Source organism: Colobus angolensis, unplaced genomic scaffold (assembly GCF_000951035.1).
Source record: "Colobus angolensis palliatus isolate OR3802 unplaced genomic scaffold, Cang.pa_1.0 Scaffold97, whole genome shotgun sequence".
NCBI lineage: Eukaryota > Metazoa > Chordata > Mammalia > Primates > Cercopithecidae > Colobus > Colobus angolensis.
Window position 1 is genome coordinate 7,428,235 of NW_012123709.1, and position 21,977 is coordinate 7,450,211.

The 21,977-nt window shown below is 43.9% G+C and overlaps 1 protein-coding gene across 1 annotated transcript in view; it reads right to left on the reverse strand.

Moving 5' to 3' along the window:
* Positions 1 to 21,977, reverse strand: part of RYR3 (ryanodine receptor 3) — a 400,958-nt gene that overhangs the window by 123,208 nt on the left and 255,773 nt on the right. The window contains exons 47-56 of the mRNA XM_011932727.1: positions 20,928 to 21,148; positions 16,364 to 16,454; positions 14,092 to 14,232; positions 12,691 to 12,854; positions 10,578 to 10,656; positions 6,773 to 6,862; positions 4,707 to 4,853; positions 4,442 to 4,504; positions 2,927 to 3,002; positions 2,695 to 2,818 (exon numbers count right to left, since the gene is read on the reverse strand). Of these exons, the coding sequence (XP_011788117.1) occupies positions 2,695 to 2,818; positions 2,927 to 3,002; positions 4,442 to 4,504; positions 4,707 to 4,853; positions 6,773 to 6,862; positions 10,578 to 10,656; positions 12,691 to 12,854; positions 14,092 to 14,232; positions 16,364 to 16,454; positions 20,928 to 21,148 (1,196 nt within the window). The remainder of the gene's footprint in view (positions 1 to 2,694; positions 2,819 to 2,926; positions 3,003 to 4,441; positions 4,505 to 4,706; positions 4,854 to 6,772; positions 6,863 to 10,577; positions 10,657 to 12,690; positions 12,855 to 14,091; positions 14,233 to 16,363; positions 16,455 to 20,927; positions 21,149 to 21,977) is intronic.

Below are 21,977 nucleotides of genomic sequence, written 5' to 3' on the forward strand. Positions count from 1 at the left end.
GGTATTGATGGAACATATCTCAAAATAATAAGAGCTATTTATGACAAACCCACAGCCAATATCAAATAAGATATCAAATGAGAGCTATGTATGACAAACCCACAGCCAATGGGCAAAAACGTGAAGCATTCCCTTTGAAAACAGGCACAAGACAAGGATGCCCTCTCTCACCACTCTTATTCAATGTATTACTGGAAGTTCTGGCCAAGGCAATCAGGTCAGAGAAAGAAATAAAGGGTATTCAATTAGGAAAAGAGGAAGTCAAATTGTCTCTGTTTGCAGATGACATGACTGTATATTTAGAAAACCCCATCGACTCAGCCCAAAATCTCCTTAAGTTGATAACTTCAGCAAAGTCTCAGGATACAAAATCAATTTGCAAAAATCACAAGCATTCCTATACACCAATAACAGACAAACAGAGAGCCAAATCACGAGTGAACTCCCATTGACAATTGCTACAAAGAGAATAAAATATCTAGGAATCCAGCTTACGAGGGATGTGAAGGACCTCTTCAAGGAGAACTACAAATCACTGCTCAACGAAATAAGAGAGGACACAAGCAAATGGAAAAACATTCCATGCTCATGAATAGGAAGAATTGATATTGAGAAAATGGCCATACTGCCCAAAGGAATTTACAGATTCAATGCTATTCCCATCAAGCTACCATTGTCTTTCTTCACAGAATTAGAAAAAACTACTTTAAATTTCATTTGGAACCAAAAAAGAGCCCGTATAGCCAAGACAATCCTAAGCCAAAAGAACAAAGCTGGAGCCATCATGTTACTTAACTTCAAACTATACTACAAGGCTACAGTAACAAAAACAGCATGGTACTGGTACCAAAACAGATATATAGACCAAAGGAACAGAACAGAGGCCTCAGAAATAATGTCATACATCTACAACCATCTGACCTTTGACAAACCTGACAAAAACAAGCAATGGGGAAAGGATTCCCTATTTAATAAATGGTGTTGAGAAAACTGGCTACCCATATGCAGGAAACTAAAAGTGGACCCCTTCCTTACCACCTTATACAGAAATTAACTCAAGATAGATTAAAGACTTAAACATAAGACCTAAAATCATAAAAACTCTAGAAGAAAACCTAGGCAATACCATTCAGGACATAGGCACGGGCAAAGACTTCATGACTAAAATATCAAAAGCAATGGCAACAAAAGCCAAAATTGACAAATGGGGTCTAATTAAACCAAAGAACTCCTGCAGAGCAAAAGAAACTACCATCAGAGTGAACAGGCAACCTACAGAATGGGAGAAAATTTTTGCAATCTATCCATCTGACAAAGGGCTAATATCCAGGGTAAAAGGAATTTAAACAAATTTACAAGAAAAGAAAACAACTACCTCATCAAAAACTGGGCGAAGGCTTTGAATAGGTACTTTTCAAAAGAAGACATTTATGAAGCCAAAAAACATACAAAAAAAAGTTTGTCATCACTGGTCATTAGAGAAATGCAAATCAAAACCACAATGAGATACCATTTCATGCCAGTTAGAATGGCGATAATTAAAAAGTCATGAAACAACAGGTGCTGGAGAGGATGTGGAAAAATAGGAACACTTTTATACTGTTGGTGGGAGTGTAAATTAGTTCAACCATTGTGGAAGACAGTGTGGCAATTCCTCAAGGATCTAGAACTAGAAATACCATTTGACCTAGCAATCCCATTACGGGGTATATACCCAAAAGATTATAAATTACTCTACTATAAAGACACATGAACACATATGTTTATTGTTGCACTGTTCACAATAGCAAAGACTTGGAACCAACCCAAATGCCCATCAATGACAGACTGGATAAAGAAAATGTGGCACATATTCACCATGGAATACTATGCAGCCATAAAAAAGGGATGACTTCATGTCCTTGGCAGGGACATGGATAATGCTGGAAACCATCATTCTCAGCAAACTAACACAAGAACTGAAAACCAAACAGAAAACCAAAACCAAACATGTTCTCACTCATAAGTGGGAGTTGATCAATGAGAACACATGGACACAGGGAGGGGAACATCACACACTGGGGCCTGTTGGTGGGTGAAGGGCTAGGGGAAGGATAGCATTAGGAAAAATACCAAATGTAGATGACAGGTTGATGGGTGTAGCAAACCACCATGGCACGTGTATACCTATGTAACAAACCTGCACATTCTGCATATGTACCCCAGAACTTAAAGAATAATAATAATAAAAAATCTAGGGCACTGCACATACACTGTTATCATGTGCTGCAAATTATCACCGTTCTTTAAAGAAGCCCAAATTCCAAAACTTTGAGGTTGTATTACGGATGTCGTTTATAACGCCAGTAAAGAGAATATACAAAGAGCGAGCCTTGGCCCATAGCACAAGATTTACGAATGAATGCATTTTTATATATTTTAAGTTACAATGAAATGTTTAAGGTTTGTAGGTATAATTTGTAATAATTCTTTGTCACTGATCTTTAAAAATTAATACCGAACATTTCTGCTTCTGTCAAAAAAAAAAAAAAAAAAGGAGGGCTTTATGTTCCCAAATAAAAGTGTTCTCATTTTAAAAGACTCAACTGTTCTCCTTACTTGGATGGGTTTTGTAGGCAGGTAATTAAATACCTGGGGAGGCAGAGGCCACACCCACAGCCCTGTCCCACTAACATCACATGGAAGGCGACTTACCTGGAAACTATGACGCCATTCACTTGGAGGAACTTAAACAGGTCCTGTGCCTTCTCCCGGTCCTTGAACTTTTCCTTGGCAGTCAAGGTGTCATATGGTACCAGAAGAGGGTGACTGCCACCACCTGGGGTCAGTAAGGTGAGAGATGACACTTGGCTCTTCCTTTGCACTTCTGGGAGACCATACCCGCCCCGGTTCAGCTTCTTTAGGGGATGCCGTGAATCTCACTCACCTTTGCTCTCCAGCTCCAGCTTCTTCTTCTTGGCCCAGATATTGTGATAGTTCTCAGCCACGACCTCCACCATTCCCTGTGTCCCACCAAGAAGAGCCAAGTCAAAGAGAAAGAAAGCAGGCAAGCTAGTGTCATAGCTGCTGGGCTATTTCAGGCAGCCTCGGGAACAGCACCCCACTGAACACTAACAGCACACGGCCAAGGGCCTCCCATCATTAATGATTCTGTGCTTATGTACCTCATTCGGTTCCTATCTTCCCATACACACAGAAAACAATTTCTAACTCTCTCCTTCCCTTGTAACTTATTATTCTGGCAGCCTGATGCATTTAGGAGAAACGTCCATTTCCGCTTGAACCTGCATGCTGGCAGCACGTCATTTTTCACAGCGGCTTAGTATTGTACCCCTGACCTCAGATGGGGAGTTGGGAGTGCGGGCCAAGAAAAGTCTAGAACCCTTGAAAGCCTGTAGCTTAACAAACTAAAAATAATCACATCTTAAAGGAAAAGTGCTGTAAGTAAGATCTCTCTAGTAGAATCCATCTTTGTAAGGCTTGTAAAACAGTGACTTAGAACGAAGGATGTACTTTGGAAAGAAACTTTCTCTAAGGTCCAAGGGGCTGGTCTGATGGACTTCCAGAGGGGTGAGTGCCCCAGGCTAGGGCAGGCCACAGCCACCAATGTGTACAGGAGGGGAGCAATGGGCTTTCAGTTTCAACCCCTTGGTCTTAACATCCCTATCCTGCAATGATTGCCTGCCTGCACCATCAGAGGGCCCTCCAGCAAACCCACTATGGGACGTGTGCGTTGTCCTTATGTTTTGGGGGTCTTACAATGATACCAGCAAGCACCTCCACTGAGGCGCTAAGTTTCACAGATTTTGTCCTAGCTGTCTTATTTATTTTGGGTTTCGACACAGTATAGTCAGCCTTCCTTAACCGTGAGTTCTGCATCTGCGGATTCCACCAATTGTAGCTTGAAAATATCTGGAAAAAAGTGTGTCTGTACCGAACATGTACAGACTTTTTTCTTGGCATTATTCTCTAAACAATACAGCATAACAACTATTTACATAGAATTTACATTGTGTCAGGAGTTATAAATCATCTAGAGCTAATTTAACGTATATGGGGGGATGTGTGCAGGTTACAGGTAAAACTATGCCATTTTATATCAGGGACTTGAGCGTTCGTGGGTGTTGGTGTCTGTGGGAAGTCCCAGGGTGAAGCCCTCATGGGTACTGAGGAAAGACTCTAGTGCGCTGGTGGTTCTTCCTACTGAGTCAGCACCCGTCAGGGCGTCCTTGGAAGAAGCACAAAGCCTCCCCTTCTCGGAGGATTGGTTCACTCTGCGGAGACCTTCCCTGTGGCCTCTGCACAATGTGACCACCTTCACTTCCGAATTTTAGTGGTGATATGTTCTAGATATTCTTTCCCTTTTCTTCCCCCTTTAACTCTTTGGAAGGTAACGCATCCTGCACTTGAAAGCAAGTCATGCCGGACCCGGGGCACTGACCTGGAGCTCTCTGGAGAGCACAACGTTTGAGAGGTCGAGGGGAGCAGGGCTGTAGCTGTTGCCCTAGGAAAGCAAAGGCAGAGTCACTGGGTTGCCATTATTTTCCTGGTTCTTATCAGCATCCCCAACTTCAGCTGTGAAAGATGTGGCCTGAAAAGTCCGCAGGCTTCATCTTAGGCCCACCCAGGACGCCGCAGGCAGAACATTCCCAGGTTCTCCACGGGTTCCACCGGCCGGGCGTGGGCCTCTGGGTGTGGCCTTGTACCTGGTTGGCCTGGGACACGCTTCGAAGCTTCTCATTTTCCCGCTGTTGAACCAAGGCTTCTCCCTCTTTGGTCCTCTCCACAGTCCAGCCCACAGCTAGCATGGTTTTCAGGGACTCTCGGGCAGGCCAGCGATAAATTTCCTTCTCCTAGAAGAGAATTTGAGCAGAAGCACTGTGCAGAGCACACCCCAGCGTTCTCCCTGGCCCTTCTCCGCACGGCAGGTGGATCCCACTGTGGCTGGGGGTGCCAGTTAGCGCCAGCCTTCTCTCACAAGGTCAAAAGATCCTTTGCATCTTACCCAAAACGCAGTCTTTCTGGTGTTTTTAGGTGAAAGACCCTACAGTCTCTCCTGCCTTGGGAGGAAATGTGCCAGACATTATTAATGACATTATCTATAATCTGTAGGTAAAGAACAGGAACAGGAGAGTGACTCCTCATGTTCTAGTCGTTGTTGAAGATGAGAGCTTGTCAAAATGCAACTGCATAAAGCTCTCCTGTGAGTCTGGGAAAGATAATTTATTAGATGTAGAATTATTGTGGGCCAGGTGAGGTGGCTCATGCCTGTAATCCCAGCACTCTGGGAGGCCAAGGCAGGTGGATCACCTGACGTCAGAAGTTCGACACCAGCCTGGACAACATGCTGAAACCCTATCTCTACTAAAAATGCAAAAATTAGCCAGGCATAGCGGCGCATGCCTGTAGTCCCAGCTACTCGGGAGGCTGAGGCAAAAGAATTGCTTGAATCCGGGAGGCGGAGCTTACAATGAGCCAAGATTGTGCCACTACGCTCTAGCCTGAGTGACAACAGTGAAACTCCATCTCAAACAAAAAAAAAAAAAAGAATTCTCTTTTGATCTATGTACAATTTAATAGATAGTCAACATGAATACAAAGATACATACACCATCCTTCACACGAGACACCAGGCCTAGGACTCAATCTTACAGATTGCAAGATAAGAATTCAGAGTTGAGTTAAAGCAAATATGTTAAGTAATCAATTTTTTTTTTAAGCAAGAGATGCGTTCTTTTAACCATATTTTCTTGAGGATTCTCTTCTCTATTACCTGTATCTTCCATGTATTAGAAATCACTTTTGGCTGGGCATGGTGGCTCACACCTATAATTCCAGCACTTTGGGAGGCTGAGGTGGGAGGATTGCTAGAGGTCAGGAGTTCAAGACCAGCCTGGCCAACATGATGAAACCCTGTCTCTACTAAAAAATTCCAAACATTAGCTGGGCATGGTGGTGCATGCCTCTAGTCCCAGCTACGTGGGAGGCTGAGGTAGGAGGATCACTTGAGCCTGGAAGGTGGAGGTTGTAGTGAGCTGAGATCATACCACTACACTCCAGCCTGGGTGACAGAGTGAGAGACCCTGCCTCAAAAAAAAAAAAAAAAAAGAAATTATTTTTGTCTTTTTTCTTTCTTTGTTTTTTCTTTTTTTTTTTTGAGATGGAGTCTTGCTCTGTCGCCAGGCTGGAGTACAGTGGCATGATCTTGGCTCACTGCAACCTCTGCCTCCCCGGTTCAAGCCATTCTCCTGCCTCAGCTAATTCTCCTGCCCAGCTAATTTTTATATTTTCAGTACAGACAGAGTTTCACCACGTTGGCCAGGATGGTCTCTATCTCTTGACTTTGTGATCTGCCCACCTTAGCCTCCCAAAGTGCTAGGATTACAGACCTGAGCCACCACACCCGGCTTGTCTGAATTTTCCCCAGCAATTTCACTGCGCCTTCTCCCTGCCCTGCCCTAACCAAACCCCTTCCTGGTTCAGTTCAGTTGCAGAACTACAAATGCATTTTGGCCCAGCCTAAAAGTGCTGAACGATGCTTCTTTCACCAATGGCCTCTGAAAGCCAAGGAACAGAAAGTGAGGCTGGGCTCTTGGAAACTGGTCCTGAGGCAGTTGCTCACTGGCAAGCTTGTGAACAGTTTACTGAGTCCTAGACGATGTTTTAGGGACTTGAGAGTGAATGTGCTCTGAACTCCTCTGAGCTCCCGATAAAATCACTCAAGGAAGGAAACAGCATGGCCACACAGTGTTACCACAGGCCTGTTTCTTACCTTCTCCGTTAACGTCTTGAAAGGCCTTATCAGTGGGTGGGTCTTCACGTTTTCATCCAGGGAAATCCCATATTTCCATCCACTCTGACTCTGTAGAAATGTTCTCAGTTCAAATATCCTTGGCACGCAAAGAACCCCGCTATGTGACCCAAATCCCTGCTTCTATTCTTATGGAGCAAATGGAATAATGGATAGTGGCAGGGCTTAGCAATTCTCTTCAAAAATGCCTAATTGATCCTTTCAGGCCATCAGGCTCTCTGCCTCCCGAATCTTGAACTCTGCTCTTTTATTCCTTGTTGTTTTAGTTGCTGTCCTCTCCACTTTCTCGCTTGTATTTCAGGCCCACTTAAAACAGGATGTTTCAAAAGGCCCTGGGAACAGTGCTTCTCAGGTTCGCGTACCCCCTTCGCGGGAAGAACAGAAGCTAGGACTGGAAGGCCTGGGAAGACTGGACCTATTGCCACTGCCTGGAGGGGCCCATTTGGCTTGCAATCCTTGCCTGCCAGTGCCAGAGCAAAAGCACAGTGATGTGTGCTTCCCAGAGTCACAGAAGTTTAAGAACTTTTAGGGTTATTCAACAAATATTGGGTGAATGTCTTCTATGGTACACATCAGACTCTGTCCTAGGCACAGTGGATCCAGAGATAAGTAAGAGCCCCTGATTTCCATAACTCCACATCCCCAAGGCTTCTGGCTGTTGCTCTTTCTCAATCTCAGCTTCTGTCCATTTGTTAAATGTGTATATTTCCTAAGTTTCTATCCCTTCTCAAGAGACATATACTCCCTATGTGATCTAATTTAGGCCTATGGTTTCAGTTACCACTGAGAAGAGACTAGTATCAAATCAAATACTTTCAGTGCAGAACTCCCTCCTGGTTTCAAACCTATTTAAGCTATGCTTGGATGTTCCACAGGCACTCCTCAAATTACTTCTTTACATGTCTCCTCCTCTCGGGTCCTCTGGATGAAGTGGAGTGAACAGCCCCAGCTTACACTCACTTTCCAAGCCACTGACATGGGAGTCCTCCTTGACACCACTGCCCCTACCCCTCCCATCATTTGTCTGTCTGTCTGTCTCTCTCTCTCACCCACTTCCCTGCTTGTATGTTAGCTCAGGCCACCATTAGCTCTCACTGGGGTTACTGCAAGAGCTTCTTAAGTAGCCTCCCAGCCTCCAGTCTTGCTGCCTCTCCATGGATTCATTTTCTACCCTATTGTCCGGGGATATTTAAAAAATCACAATCATTTGTGGGCACTCTATTGACTTCGAATGTTTCTGACTGCCAGCTGCCATCCTGGTAAAATCCTAGTCCTTTCAAATGACCTGTAAACCTAAAAAGGTCATCATGCTGACCTCTCCAGACTCATTTCTCACCCTCTGTCCCTATCCTACTCCATGTCCTAGCTATACTGAACCATGGTTCCCTAAAGCCAAACTGTCTCTGGCCTCCCTGAGTCTGCACCTGCTGTTCCCAAGGTCTGCAGTGCACTTACCTCCTTGTGACAGATGGCTCCCACTCATCCTTTAGCACATGCTGTAGATGTCACCAACTCTGGGAGATGTCCCTGGACCCCCAGTAGTGGATTAGGGATTCCTATGTGTTCTAATCCTGTGCTCATGCTCATCATGGCCCTGGACAACCTGCCCCACAATGGCTGGTTCGTTTTGATTCTCCCACAAGATCATGAGGCTTTTGAGGTCAAGGAAAATACTCTTTTATTATAAGATCATCAGTGCCACCTGGCACTGGTGAGCAGGCATGCATCTGTGCCCTCGTGAAGCTTACCATCTAGTGGCAGAAAGAGATATCAATCAACTATACTAGTAAATGTAAAACTGATAATTAGAATAAATGTATAGATGTGCAAATGTTATAAATACAAATACCTAAGCGAGCTATGAAAGTACTATGAAAGAGACGGACAAGGTGCTCAGAGGGCCCAGAACTGAGAAATCTGGAAAAATGCCATCCTAGGAATTCATGCTTGGAGTGATATTTGCAGGATGAGTTGGTGAACGCTGTGAGCATGTGTGTGAGTACAGGCTGGTATCTGTCAGGCTTAGAGGAGGGTCTCTGGCACATGTAGTGCATATGAGAGAGAGAGAGAGAGAGAGAGAGAGAGTCTAAAATAAGGGGAGGCGGCTGGAGGGCAGAGGGCAGAGGAGGAGATGAGGCTAGAGATGGTAGCACAGGTCAGATCAGGCAGTGCCTACCAGGCCACATCAAAGATTCTGACCATTATCTTCAGAAGAGTTAGAAATTATGAAAGGACTTTAACAAGGAGAAAGGGCTGGGTAGGAAGAGCAGTGGTAGAATTTGTATGACTCACTCTGTGTACTGAGACTCCGACTCGCTTGCACTATGAAGAACAGACTAGGCAAATGCACTTGGGGAGACCCGTAAGGAGCTTATGCCAGTCGTCTGAGTGAAAGACCACAGCAGCTTGGACCGAAGTCTTAAGAACAGAGACAAATATACGGATGTACGAGAGACTCGGGAGTTCAAATCCACATGGTTGGGTGATGGCTTGGCTAATGCTGTGGGCTCCTGGAGGTGACTATTCTCCCTAATTCACAGGCTGGCCAAATGGCCATAGGCAAAGAGTTCTTAGAAAATGCAGATGCTCTAGAGCAAGGGCCAGCTGGCTCTGCCCCCTGAGCCAAATCTAGCTGACCACCTTTTTTTTTTTTTAATTAATAAAATATGATTGGAATACAGGTACCCACTTTTGTTTATGTTTTCCCTGTGGCTGCTTTTATGCCACAGCAGCCGAGAGGAGTTGTTGTAATGGAGATGGTCTGGCTCTCGAAGCCTCAAATGTTGATCATTCAGCCCTTTACAGAACAGATTTGCCACCTCCTGCTTTAGAAGCATGAGGTATTAGCACATTCTATAGTTACAATGATAGCTGCTACCATCAGCCCCCAGTAGACTCATGGAAGGATAAGCTGAGCCTACATCCACACAGAGGCTGAGCTGGTGGTTCAAGGTGTTCCTTCTCTGCGGGCACATTGCATGGAGGTGGTTTTCTGTGGCTTTGCTGTGGACATGGGTCCACGGTTACACACTGTAGGCTGCAGCTGAGAAATGGCCCCAATCCTTAACCGGCTGCCCACAGGAATCCTGGGTATCTTTGGCACAGTCTTCCCACTTTGCCTGCCAGTGTTAAAGGACCGACACAGCAATGAAACGTGTTAAACAGCCTGACCTCATGTGGTGAGGAATTTTAAACACCAGATGGAGAGCCTTATTAATAAGGGAGTGTCTGGGAGTTCTACCATTGCCTGCCATAAGAAGACGATTACATGTCTTCCCTAGAATAAAATCCAGCCTTCCAGAAACATGCAAGGGTTAGGCTTTCAATTTCTTTTTTTTTTTCCAATCTGCATTCAAATACAAAAATTCTATAGAAGCCTCCCCATTCCCATTAAGCATTTACATCAAATACATACAAGCCTGTGTGGGGGCACAATTCTAGTAAGGAAATGTTAAGAAAGAAGTTAACACTTCCAGAATTGATCATTTTCTTGAGAAACACAAAAGAAACACCAGCAGCTGCTGTCACCTCTTTCTGTGACCTCCACCAACCGCTGTCACCTCTTTCTGTGACCTCCACCAACCGCTGTCACCTCTTTCTGTGACCTCCACCAACCCTGGGAAATTGCTGCTCAGAAACAATGAATGCTGTCGGCATGGAAAATCTGTTACTTTGACAAATCAGGCAGATTTCCAGGACTGGCCCTTTTAATGTTCTTGGGCTGGTTTTCCCTCCTGACAATTGTCAGTTGGAAGATAATCCCTACCTTGTCACAGGCCCATTTATCATGTGAATGCTCAGCATACTTGGTGACGATGTATTCCAATTTTTCAGGCAAGGCAAAACTGTGAAACGAGGAAAAAAAAATCACAACCTCCCCAAGCACTTCAGCCAGACATAGTAGAAGATGGTCAGAACTACCAATCAACCAGCTGTCAGAAGGTGGATGTGATCAGCCAGCCAATCCCAAAGCTAAAGTTGGACTCCAGGCACAGTGACATTCCTGAGTAGGAGCGGCATAGCGAGGGTGAGGTCACGGACACACCGAAGTCTAACCGTGGAACATCTCTGCAGGAGCCTTGGCTGCAGGCCTCCTGCCATGTGCTCTGGGTTCTCCTGGCTCCTGGGCCAGACCTGACTTGGTTAGACAGTGAGAATCCAAAGTAAATGGCCTGTCATCCTCTGGCTGTAATCTGGAAATGGTAGAAATGGGTAGCCAGAGAGCCGTATGTTATAAAATAGTGGTTTTCTACCTTTTGGGGCTCAGTGGCTCATGGTAAAATACTAGAATTTTGGCAGTACAGTAGACACCTGCTATTTCTGTCTTCCTAGAAAACAGCTCTGGTCCCTTCTGTTGGTATCGGCACCTGCATTCCCTTTACATTGCGTAGTCTTCTTATACTGCATGCTGTGTTATGTGAACTGTCACCAAGGGTGGGCATATGACTAGGCAAATCAGACTTTCTCTCCATGGAATTTAAGTCTTGAGTTGGGTGAAACTAGGTCAGTAAATTCTTCAAGGTGATTCACCCCATGGGGACACCTGAAGATTGTCGATTTCCTCACTGTGCCTGATTCCAGTCCTTCCCTGGTGACTATGTGGGCTAAGGCCAGGTTGGCCTTTCACTAGATTTTGATAATGGCCCCATATTCTTGCAAAAGGTGCTTTTCTCCTGAAGTAAGCCAGGGTTAATCTCCATTCCTCAAGGAACTATATTGATGTCACGGGTATATTTGAATAAATCTGAACTGTCAAAATAACACAGAGCCACTTGCCATTAACACACAGTTGCTAGAGTATAATGTTTTCTCAGAATGTTTTCAAAAGCATCCAAGTTACTACGCCATTTGCTTTATCTTTCTTTAACACTGTTACATTTTTATAGGCAGAGTTCTCGGAAGTCAGCACCTGCCTTCTTTGGCCCCAGCTTGATGGTTTATCATGCTCCTTACCTCTTCCTTACAGCAGTTTCAATTCTGTCCCACCATCCCACAGCTCAAAGCTCTTTCCAATGGAATGTGTGTTTAGTTATCCCAAAGATTACACATTATCAAAGCAGACAGTCCCCCTGGGAAGGGTTCAGGCTTTCATATGAGAACTACTGTCATGCAAGACAGGTCCAAGGGGCTCATATAGGCTCAGGCTTCCTTTCCCTGCTCACCCTGAAGCAGTTTTAGAGCTCTTCATTTAAAATGCACCTGGAGCTGACTGTATACCCTACAGCACATATTCATAACTGGGCAGAACTACTGCAAACCAAAACTTAGCAATATTTTGCCCAAGGGATAAGCACACCTCCATGGCCTAGTCAACACCGGTGAGAAATTCTGGAAAATTACAGGGAGAAATTAAAAGGCGCAATGGCAGGGCTATTCCAAAGTTCCAGCATCCCTTGGCATGGCAAAGAGCAGGTCCAGCTTTTCCAGTGAGGACCCCACACTGTTCTGCCATCACACCCCAGCCTTGCCAGGACTCAGCTGACTGTTATTTATGGAGCTGTTGTGATGTACGATGCTATTAGAACCATATGAGCCTAATTCACCAAGAGCAAAGATTTTGTCAAAAAGCTCATTAATAAATTAATTGCATAATTTGTCAGGGTAGTTCTCTCAGTGCCTCAGGAGACATTTATTTGTGGGAGCATCTATCTCTGGTAATAAATAAACCAACGCTTTCCTCCCCCACCAAAAGCCCAGAATATAGTAATACAGATATGTATGGATTAAACCTTGTGCCTGATGGGACTTGTCAAGAGAGATGATGAACAGTGTTGGCAGGAGGGAAAGAGGGAAAACTCACATTTCCTGCTACCCTCTGGAAGAAAACATTGGTTACTGGACAAAATACAGGACCAGCTTAGAGATGATTCTGGACTCACTTCACAGTGTTGATAGGTTTGGGATCAAAGTTGCCATCTGCATCCACTGAGATCTGTTTCTCCAATGTGGCTGTGATTCTGGTATCTAAATAATCCGGTGGCAAGGCCCCAGCTATAGCACTGAGACAAGGCAGGGCCATTCGGAAAAGATCTGGGTCATATTTCTGTGAGGGAAAAACAAGGCCCTGTTAGCAGAGAAAGCAGAACCATGTCCTTAGACAGAACCATTCACCAATCAGCTGAAAACAGAAATAAAATACACGCATTTATCCAGGTTAACCAAAGCGAGAAATGTGTAACCCCTTAAATATTTTCTGGTGGAAACGAAGGTATCCTTGGAGGATGAAATAACACTCTATAAAGCCCTCAAGTCACCATTTGCTTTAAGTTGAAAAATCTTAAACAGGTTGAAATCAGTATCTCCGAAATGGTTAATTTCAAGACCACCTAAGGGTTAAAGTGACTAGTCACTAGGCCAGAAGTGACTATAAACTTGTCTGCTAAGGACGGTCATAGAAACAGACCCAACTTGCAACTGGAGAGGGCATAGCAAGCTGTGCCAAGCTCTGTAATAGCTGATATGGGTCATACGTTGACATCAGCAGCAGGCTGCTCAATATCCATCATTCTCTCTTGAACCCAGCCAGAAATGAATTTCAGGCAAATAGCATGGGGTTGGGAAGAGCTTTTGATCTGCTTATACTAGACCAATGAAATCCAGGAGTAAAGAAAATTTAAGTACAGGTGAACGAACTATATGCGTGTTCTACATTTCTCTAAGAAACCCAGACCTACTCATTTTCTACCTTTAAAGTTGCTGACCTCACAAATTGGGTTAGGGGAAGTGGAGCAAAATCTGAGTCAGAGCTTTACTTCAATCACACCGTTCAGTAAGGCCTGGGTTTCAGAGGCTCTGAGTTCTCACCCAACGCCTCCTCAAATGAGTGCCTGGGAAGAACCTCTCCCAGAATGGCTTAAGGTCTTCTGGAAATCCCCCGTCCCACCATCACAGCAGATGTCAGGACTTTCCTCTTGGCTCGAGCCTAGTGAAGGCTGACAGACAGGAGCCGCACCAAATCAGGGGGAAACGAATGGGGAGGTAAGGCATCGAGACTGACGTCAGATGATGTGTGTGTCATTTACTCTGGTAGTCACTTTCCCATGTACAGCTTTGTGAATGTGAAAATTTATTCAACTACTCTGAGGCTTTTCTTCACCTGTAAAATAAGGATTTTAAGAGTTTCCATTTCAGAGAGATGGGCAAGAAGTAGCGTAATATGCTTGTGAAGTAATTAGCACAGGTTCTGGCAAATGGAACGCTAAATAGATGATGGCTGTTATTATCTGTAGGTGCTCGGGCACTGAGATGCTTTCTTTTTGTTCAGAAAGTACCGTCATTACCTTATGGGAGAGAGAGTCAAAAATCCCCCAGAAAAGCTTCTCTGTTAGGTGCAGCTCTTCTTCCACAGCTAGCCCATAGCTCCCCCATCCTGAAGGCAGGCAGTAATACTTCCAGCACTGTTCATAGTGATTCGTCAGAAGCTGGGAGGTTCAGAACAGGACAGACCAGCGGGGTGGGGTAGCGAAAGTCCACGGGCATCAAAAACATGCAGGAGAGAATAAAATAGCAAGCAGAGATCATGAGAATGAAACATGGGAAACAGCTGGGCTGTTGACAAAGAGGCCCTTCAAACACCGCTGGGAACAGTCTGCTCTCTGCCTAATGAGCTTGAGCCTGAGCGGATCTGCCTGATTAATTCTTGTGCCTCCTAATGTGCCCCTAGCAGTTACTGGAAAATGGAGAGGAGCAGAGGAGCCATTTCTAATTCAAAGAGAAAGTGCTACCGTCTGAAAGTAGTCACCATGTGCTGTTCTAGCCAGTCAGGGGTGGAAAGAATTTCTTCTGGGACCTTTGCTTGTAATTCTGGGAGATCTTGGGGGAATGCTGATATGGGGAGAGGATGGTGGGCTGCAAGTTGTGGGTTTGAAGATTTTCTCTCATCAATTACTACCCGTTGTTTCCTTGCCCCCACTCCCCGGGCCCCCTCCCTCCCTCCCTCTCCCCTCTCTCTCTCACACCAGAGTGATTTTACAGCAGTTTCACATCTTGCCAGTAGAGGGCAGAAGTTACCGGTAATGTTTCCATCCCAGCAGGTGTGATCCACATCCTCCAAGAAAAATCCCACTGATAGATGAGAGGTAAAAGTGAGCTTATTGAGTGATATCAATAATGCCTCTTCAAAGCCAGTATCCAGCTGGCAGCAAAGGCTTGCGGAGGAAGCAACACCAAATTAAGCTGTGCACACTATGGTTTTCGGTTAAAATATTTTCTTTTCTTTGAGATTAAAACTGCGGCTGCTAGAGAGAAGAATTAGCCCTTAGAGGACTGTGGAATCTCTGAGAACATACAAACTGTTTTCTGCCTGGGATGGAGACAGGAGATTCAATTAAAGCTCTCTGGGAATTCTGGTTAGCCCAGTAAAATGCTGCCTGAAATGCTTGCTTGGACCATAAAGAAAAGTGCTGTTAAAACCATTAGGTAGGATTTTCAGGTATGGCTAGCCATTGCTAACACTTTTGCATATGGGAATATGGCAGGTGCCTCAGAGATAAAAGGTAAAAACACTGCCTGCTTGGGTGGATGGCTGATTCTGGTGCCCTCCCACCAGGCCCAGATGCCGCCAGTGATAAAATATTTGTAATTTATGAGAAAACCAGAAACAAGACACTAAAAAAAGGGAAGGTCAGGCATGGCGGTTCACACCTGCTGTAATCCCAGCACTTTGGGGGACTGAGGAGGGAGGTTTGCTTGAACTCGGGAGCTCAAGGCTGCAGTAAGCCGTGGCTGTGCCACTGCACTCAAGTGTGGGTAAAAGAGTGAGACCTGTCTCAAAAAATAAATAATAATAAAAGAGAGGAGTTTGTGGTCTTTTTATTAAGAAAGAGAGCCAGGCGCAGTGGCTCATGCCTGTAATTCCAGCATTTTGGGAGGTTGAGGCAGGTGGATCACTTGAGGTAAGGAGTTTGAGACCAGTGTGGCCAACATGGTGAAACCCCATCTCTACTAAAAACAAACAAACAAACAAACAAAAATTAGCTGGGCATGGTAGCATGTGCCTGTAATCCCAGCTACTCAGGAGGCTGAGGCAGGAGAATTGCTTGAACCTGGGAGGTGGAGGTTGTGGTAAGCCGAGATCACACCACTTCACTTCAGCCTGGGTGACAGAGCAAGACTCTGACTCATTAAAAAAAAAAAAAGTAGAAAACAAAGATTTCTTACAAACAAGAAAAGCACAAAACAGTATGGAATAGAAAAGGGACATTTTAATCAATTTAATGAAAAACCACAGGGCCTTCAAAGCTTTTTGAGATGAACATTCTGAAAACCTAATTATAGTGGGAAAGCACAAAATCTAAGTCCCCGTACTAACTACGGCTAAATATCAACCAGTCAGTGGAAAGCAGTTAAAGAAAATTGAAGCAATTTTCTTCAACCTCGACATTCAAGAAAGGACATGGTTTTGTGGGATGTATCTTGTTAGCAAACCATCAACTTAAGGGAGTCAAACCCATTCAGCATGTATTTTTCCCTCCAAATTGCGAAGACATCACATACGACCAGGCAAGTTTCCTGTGCAGTAGACTGTATTTCTGTAACAATAGTGACGTTTACCTTGAGAGGCATTTTGCAGTATTCATTGAGTTGGGGCACATCAAAAACGAGGCGTCGCAGGAGCTGCTGTAACATGGAAGGCCTCAAGTGACTGCAGTAGGAAATAAGAAACATAGAAAAATAAAATGAAAATGTAAGAAAAACAATAAAGGAGGAATGAAAGAAATGCTCAACAATAAGCATATTACAGCCAAGAAAACATTTCCTAATACACAAGATCTCGGATACACAAGAGTAGATGATAAAACACTTGAAAACAGTATAGTTAAAATTCAGAAAAAGAGTGCTAACGAATTGGGATACCCAAGGTGGAACTCTAATTGCTATGTGACAAAATGTGCTAGGATATATGCATACTCAAAATATAATCACTGATTATGTGCAAAGAATACAACAGAAAGAAGGTGCAGCTCATGTTCTAGTCATTTCTAAGGCCCCCTGAACTCTGCAGAGGGAGAAACTGGAGTTGAGCAGCCGCACAGGTGGACTCTGAGGCCACCTACTGGTGTGATTTGAAGAGAACTTTAAAGCACTAGTCCATGAAATTCTCACTACTGGAATCATTTGTTTGGGGTAAGGCTTTGTTCTCAAAACAACTCCATTAATAGGCAAATACAGTAACTATTTAAAGAATAATCTATCAAATTACAGAGTTCATGGCACAAATAAATTTTGAGGTAGAGAAAGGAGAGGTAAGCAACACGGATTTTGCTTTTTTACACTGCCAAACTTTGAAAAAACCTAGTGGAAACTATGGTTTTCTCCAGAGAAAGGTGTACACACATAAACACAATTCGATATATAAGTTCAGCTCATGAAGCCCTGGATTTTTTCCACTATTGCCTAAGGAGCTACAGAGGTAAAGCTAACACTCCTTTGTTGAATGTTGGAATGCCAGGGAAGAAATCCTTGGAGCATCTACAGTAAGAAGAATGTATGCAGATGGAGAACAGAAGTCATCTGTTTCACAACTGTTTCTGGAGCTGGCCTTGTGATAAAAAGCCCAGGGGTGAAAATATACAGTGAGTAAGTAGCCTTGTCTCAGAATCTAATAGTTAGAACGCAAAAATTACTCAATGTTTCACATTATTATCCAGTTAATCAGCAATTATCACCTAAGATTCACTAACTTGAATACAAGCAAAGAGTGCAATAAATCTGTAATTCTGCGAATTCCTGACTTATTAAAATAAACAATGAAAAAACCTAGTTAAGTATCAGTTTGCCTGCTGCATCTGGAGCTCAAGTGATCAAGAAGAAAAGCTCTAAAAGTACAGTAATAGGGCTGTGAGCTCTACTTTTTGATGTAAAATTCTAATTTCTTGGCCAGGTATGGTGGCTCACGCCTGTAATCTCAGCACTTTGGGAGGCCAAGGTGGGTGGATCCCCTGAGGTCAGGAGTTCGAGACTAGCTTGGCTAACATGGTGAAACCCCATTTCTACTAAACATATAAAAAATTAGCTGGGCGTGGTGGCCCACACCTGTAATCCCAGCTACTCAGGAAGCTGAAGCAGGAGAGTCACTTGAACCTGGGAGGTAGAGGTTGTGTTGAGCTGAGATCGTGCCACTGCATTCCAGCCTGGGCAACAAGAGCAAAACTCTAACAAAAAAAAAAAAAAAAAAAAAGCCGGGGCTGGTGGCTCACGCCTATAATCCTGGCACTTTGGGAGGCCGAGATGTGCAGATCATGAGGTCAGGAGACCATCCTGGCTAACATGGTGAAACCCCGTCTCTACTAAAAATACAAAAAATTAGCCGGGCGCGGTGGCGGGTGCCTGTAGTCCCAGCTACTCGGGAGACTGAGGCAGGAGAATGGCATGAACCTGGAAGGCGGAGCTTGCAGTGAGCCGAGATTGCACCACTGCCCTCCAGTCTGGGCGATAGAGCGAGACTCCGTCTCAAAAAAAAAAAAAAAAAAAAATTCTAATTTCTCCCAAGTCTCATTCTCTAAAAGTATTTGCAGCTCAAATCAGTCTCACCAGTGTGACTTTGTTATTAGGAAACAGCTTATGCTGGGAGGCAGGAATCCTTGGTTGATGTGGTTTCTAAAATACACCGAGTTCAGCTCTAGCAAAAGTGAGAACAAGATCTGCAGCTGCTATTGATGCATTACCAGCCAATTACAAATTAAAGCTGATAGAAAGGATTTCTTTTGGTGTAAACTCGTTATTTATTCCATTTTATACCATTAAGAAATTAGAGGCTCATGAAAACAAACAACGGGGCATTAATCTTCCTTTTGAAGTGGCAAAGTGCAAAACCTAGGCACCTTATTAATTCCTCGAGCTTAATTGGTGTGTCCACTGAAATTTGTCTCTCTTGAAAGATCAAAAATATTCTAATTAGCTTAACTGTCTGCCAGTTATCATAAAAATCTTGTGTTGAATGAAGCAGTATCATAATATCGGGCCTGGTTTTGGAAGGAGATCTCTGGGAGAAAACTCTTTTTGGGGCCTGGGTCAAAGCCTCCTTCCCATCAACCAGCCTTTACTCCCCACCCCAAGAAAATAATACTATGCAATGATACAGCTTGTCCCATAAAGCACTTAGAGCCTGTAGGCCTTAGACGAAAAGACAGCAGATATAGGTTAATTTTAAAAAGTATTTTAAACATAATGATCATTGTTATATTTGAAATATAAGTCAGAGATTATCCTTTTTAAAACATTTTAAAACTTTTTTGTAACAGGCTTTTTCAGAGCAGTTTTAGGTTCACAGCAAAATTGAGCAAAGGGTACTGAGAGTTCTCATCTATCTCTGGCCCCACACAGGCGCAGCTTTCCCCATTATCATTATCCCCCACCAGTGGCACATTTGTGACAACTGATAAACTTATACTGAAACATCGTTATCACCCAAATTCCATAATTTACATTACGGTTCACTCTTGCTGTTGTACATTCTATCGGTTTGGACAGGTATTTAACGACACACATCCATCATTATACTGTTTTTCCACTGCCCTAAAAATTCTCTGCGCTCAGCCTGTTCATCTCTCCCTCCCCCAACCCTGACACCACTGATCTTTTCAGTGTTTCCTTAGCTTTGCCTTTTCCAGAAAGCCATATAGTTGGAATCATACAGCATGTGGCCTTTTTGGATTAGCTTCTTGCACTTAGTAATATAGGTTTAAGGTTCCTCTGTATTTTCATTGCTTGATAGCTCATTTCTTTTTAGCACTGAATAATATAGTCCACGGTCTGATGTACCAGTTTATTTATCCATTTGCCCACTCAAAAACATCTTGAATGCTCCCAAGTTTTGGCAATTATGAATAAAGCTGCTACAAGCATCTGCATACAGGTTTTTGTGTGGACATAGTTTTCAACTCATTTGGGTAAAAACCAAGGAGTGAGATAGTTGAATCACGTGGTAAGAGTATGTTTGGTTTTGTAAGAAACTGACAAACTGCCTTCCAGAGTGACTGTACCATTTTCACTCCCACCAGCAATGAATGCGAGTTCCTGTTGTTCCACATCCTTGCCAGCATTTGGTGGTGTCAGTGTTCTGGATTTTGGCCGTTCTGATATGTGTGTAGTGCCATCTCACTGCTGAGATTACCTTTTGGTGTGATGTTCTACTCACATCCCTGTGAGGACCGAGGAGTTTTTTTTTCTAGGTAGCCCTAGCTCCCCAATGCATAGTAATTTCTTCTGTGATTAGAAAATAACTCATTCAATAAGAAATCAAGACCATACTCAGCTGGCCCCTAACGGGGGAAGCCTGTTGATGCTCCCTCCGGAGCGACCTACAGCAGTGGTTTTTAATCTTGACGACATATTGGAAACACCCGGGAGGCTTCAAAAGCTGGAATCTTGGGTCCCAGCCCTAACAGTTTTGACTTTTTGGGCTGGGATGTGGCCTGGGCACTGGGATATTTATTCTGTAACTCAGCAGGTATTTCTGATATGCAGCTGAGAAGGCAACACACTGGCTGAAAAATGGCAGATCATACTACTGGCCTGTGCTGCTAAGACCTGCTGTTGAAAGGGTCGTCTTCCTTGGATTCTACAAGACTTGACTTAGATTCCTGAGGACCCAAGGCTCTTGGGGTGACTTTACCTTTTGTCCTCAGCTGGCTCTGATGCCCATCTGCAGTCGTAAAAATTACTGCCTTTCTCTCCCCATGGTGACTGGAGGTTTTTTTCTTTGATTTGCTGCTGGTCTTGGGAGGCCTAGAGGTAGGGTCACTTTTATTCACACTCAGAGTCCGGCTTCCATGTAAGATGTGCTCATGTAGAGGGCAGACACATCTGCTTCTGGCTCTATCTTGAGAATGAAGACAGCCCTTAATCTGAACACTTTAGGCTTGAAATGGTCTTCTGGTCCATCAACCGCAGCGGGTAAAGCCTGAGCTGCGCCCTCTCCCTTCCCCAAAGGCAAAGATTTTGCCTGTGGCAAATAGGGGAGCCGAGCACATCTTACGAGATGTCTGGGGGAGGGCTGGTGTATGACAAGGGCTGGAAGCTTCCCTAGCCTAGACCCCCAGTTTTTAGATTACAAAGTAAAATGCAGTTGACCTGGATGCATACACGGGAGTAACAGTATAGGATGCGTACTTACTTGCAAATGGCAAGCAAACATTCTTCTATAGTATCCCTTTGTGCTTTGGTGAGGGAACGTCCCTTGGAAAGCCTGTATATCGTCTGCAGTGTGGAATCAATCAGAGAGGTGCAGTGTTCTGTTCCGGCAAAGAGAGGGGCACACCTTGTGAGGAGCGGGAGCACAGCAGAACATATATACCTATTTAGTGCAAGCGCAGCCTCTGTGGTGCTCAGCGAAACCTAGGGAAAGAAGATTGGGACACAGGTTAATCACCCTGAGGAACAGGGCAAAGCTGGCTCTGCACTGAGTTCCCACGTAGCAAGCTGTGGGAGCTTATATATGTCCACATTGCACAGCAAGGCAGTGAACAACTTTCTACCTTATTAGTAGTTCTATTTTTCTTTTTGCATTTTCAATGACAAAAAAATCAAGTTAAAAGAAAACAAAAAAAAAAAATCAGAAAAAATAATAACAAAGGCTAGCTGGCTCTAAGTCTTCCCAAATGATCCTATAAATATCTGTTCCCTTCAAAATAATTTTGAACTCATTAAAATCAGCTGATGACCAGTCTCACCCAACATTTTGATGCTTGCAAAGTGTAGTTGCCAGGATACTACATTATTATTCTGGTTTTCGCTCTTTTCTCACCTACCAGGGACTCACACACTGTTATCTTACGACTGTAAGATTAGTGAATAGTTATAGGCCAAGCAGTTTCTCAAATTCACCAGTTTTGTGAAAGAGAAAGTGGAACTCTGACTCCTTTCAGTTAATTGGTGAGCACTGTGAGCACTTCACAATCAATACTGGCATGAGAGTAGACCCCACTAAAGGGAACCTAACTCTGCATGGGCAACGTGGAAAAGGAACAGAAACTTGGGTCCTTCTACACAACTCTTGACAGAACTCTTGCTCATGATGTTCTTTTATGTACATTTAGATGGACGAGTTGAATACAAGGAAAACCCATTTAGTGACACTAAATAACCAAAGTGCACTTTACCACCATCTTTGAAAGTTGTAGAACTTCAAAAGAAACCTGTAGAGCCACAGAGATGAAGCAGTACC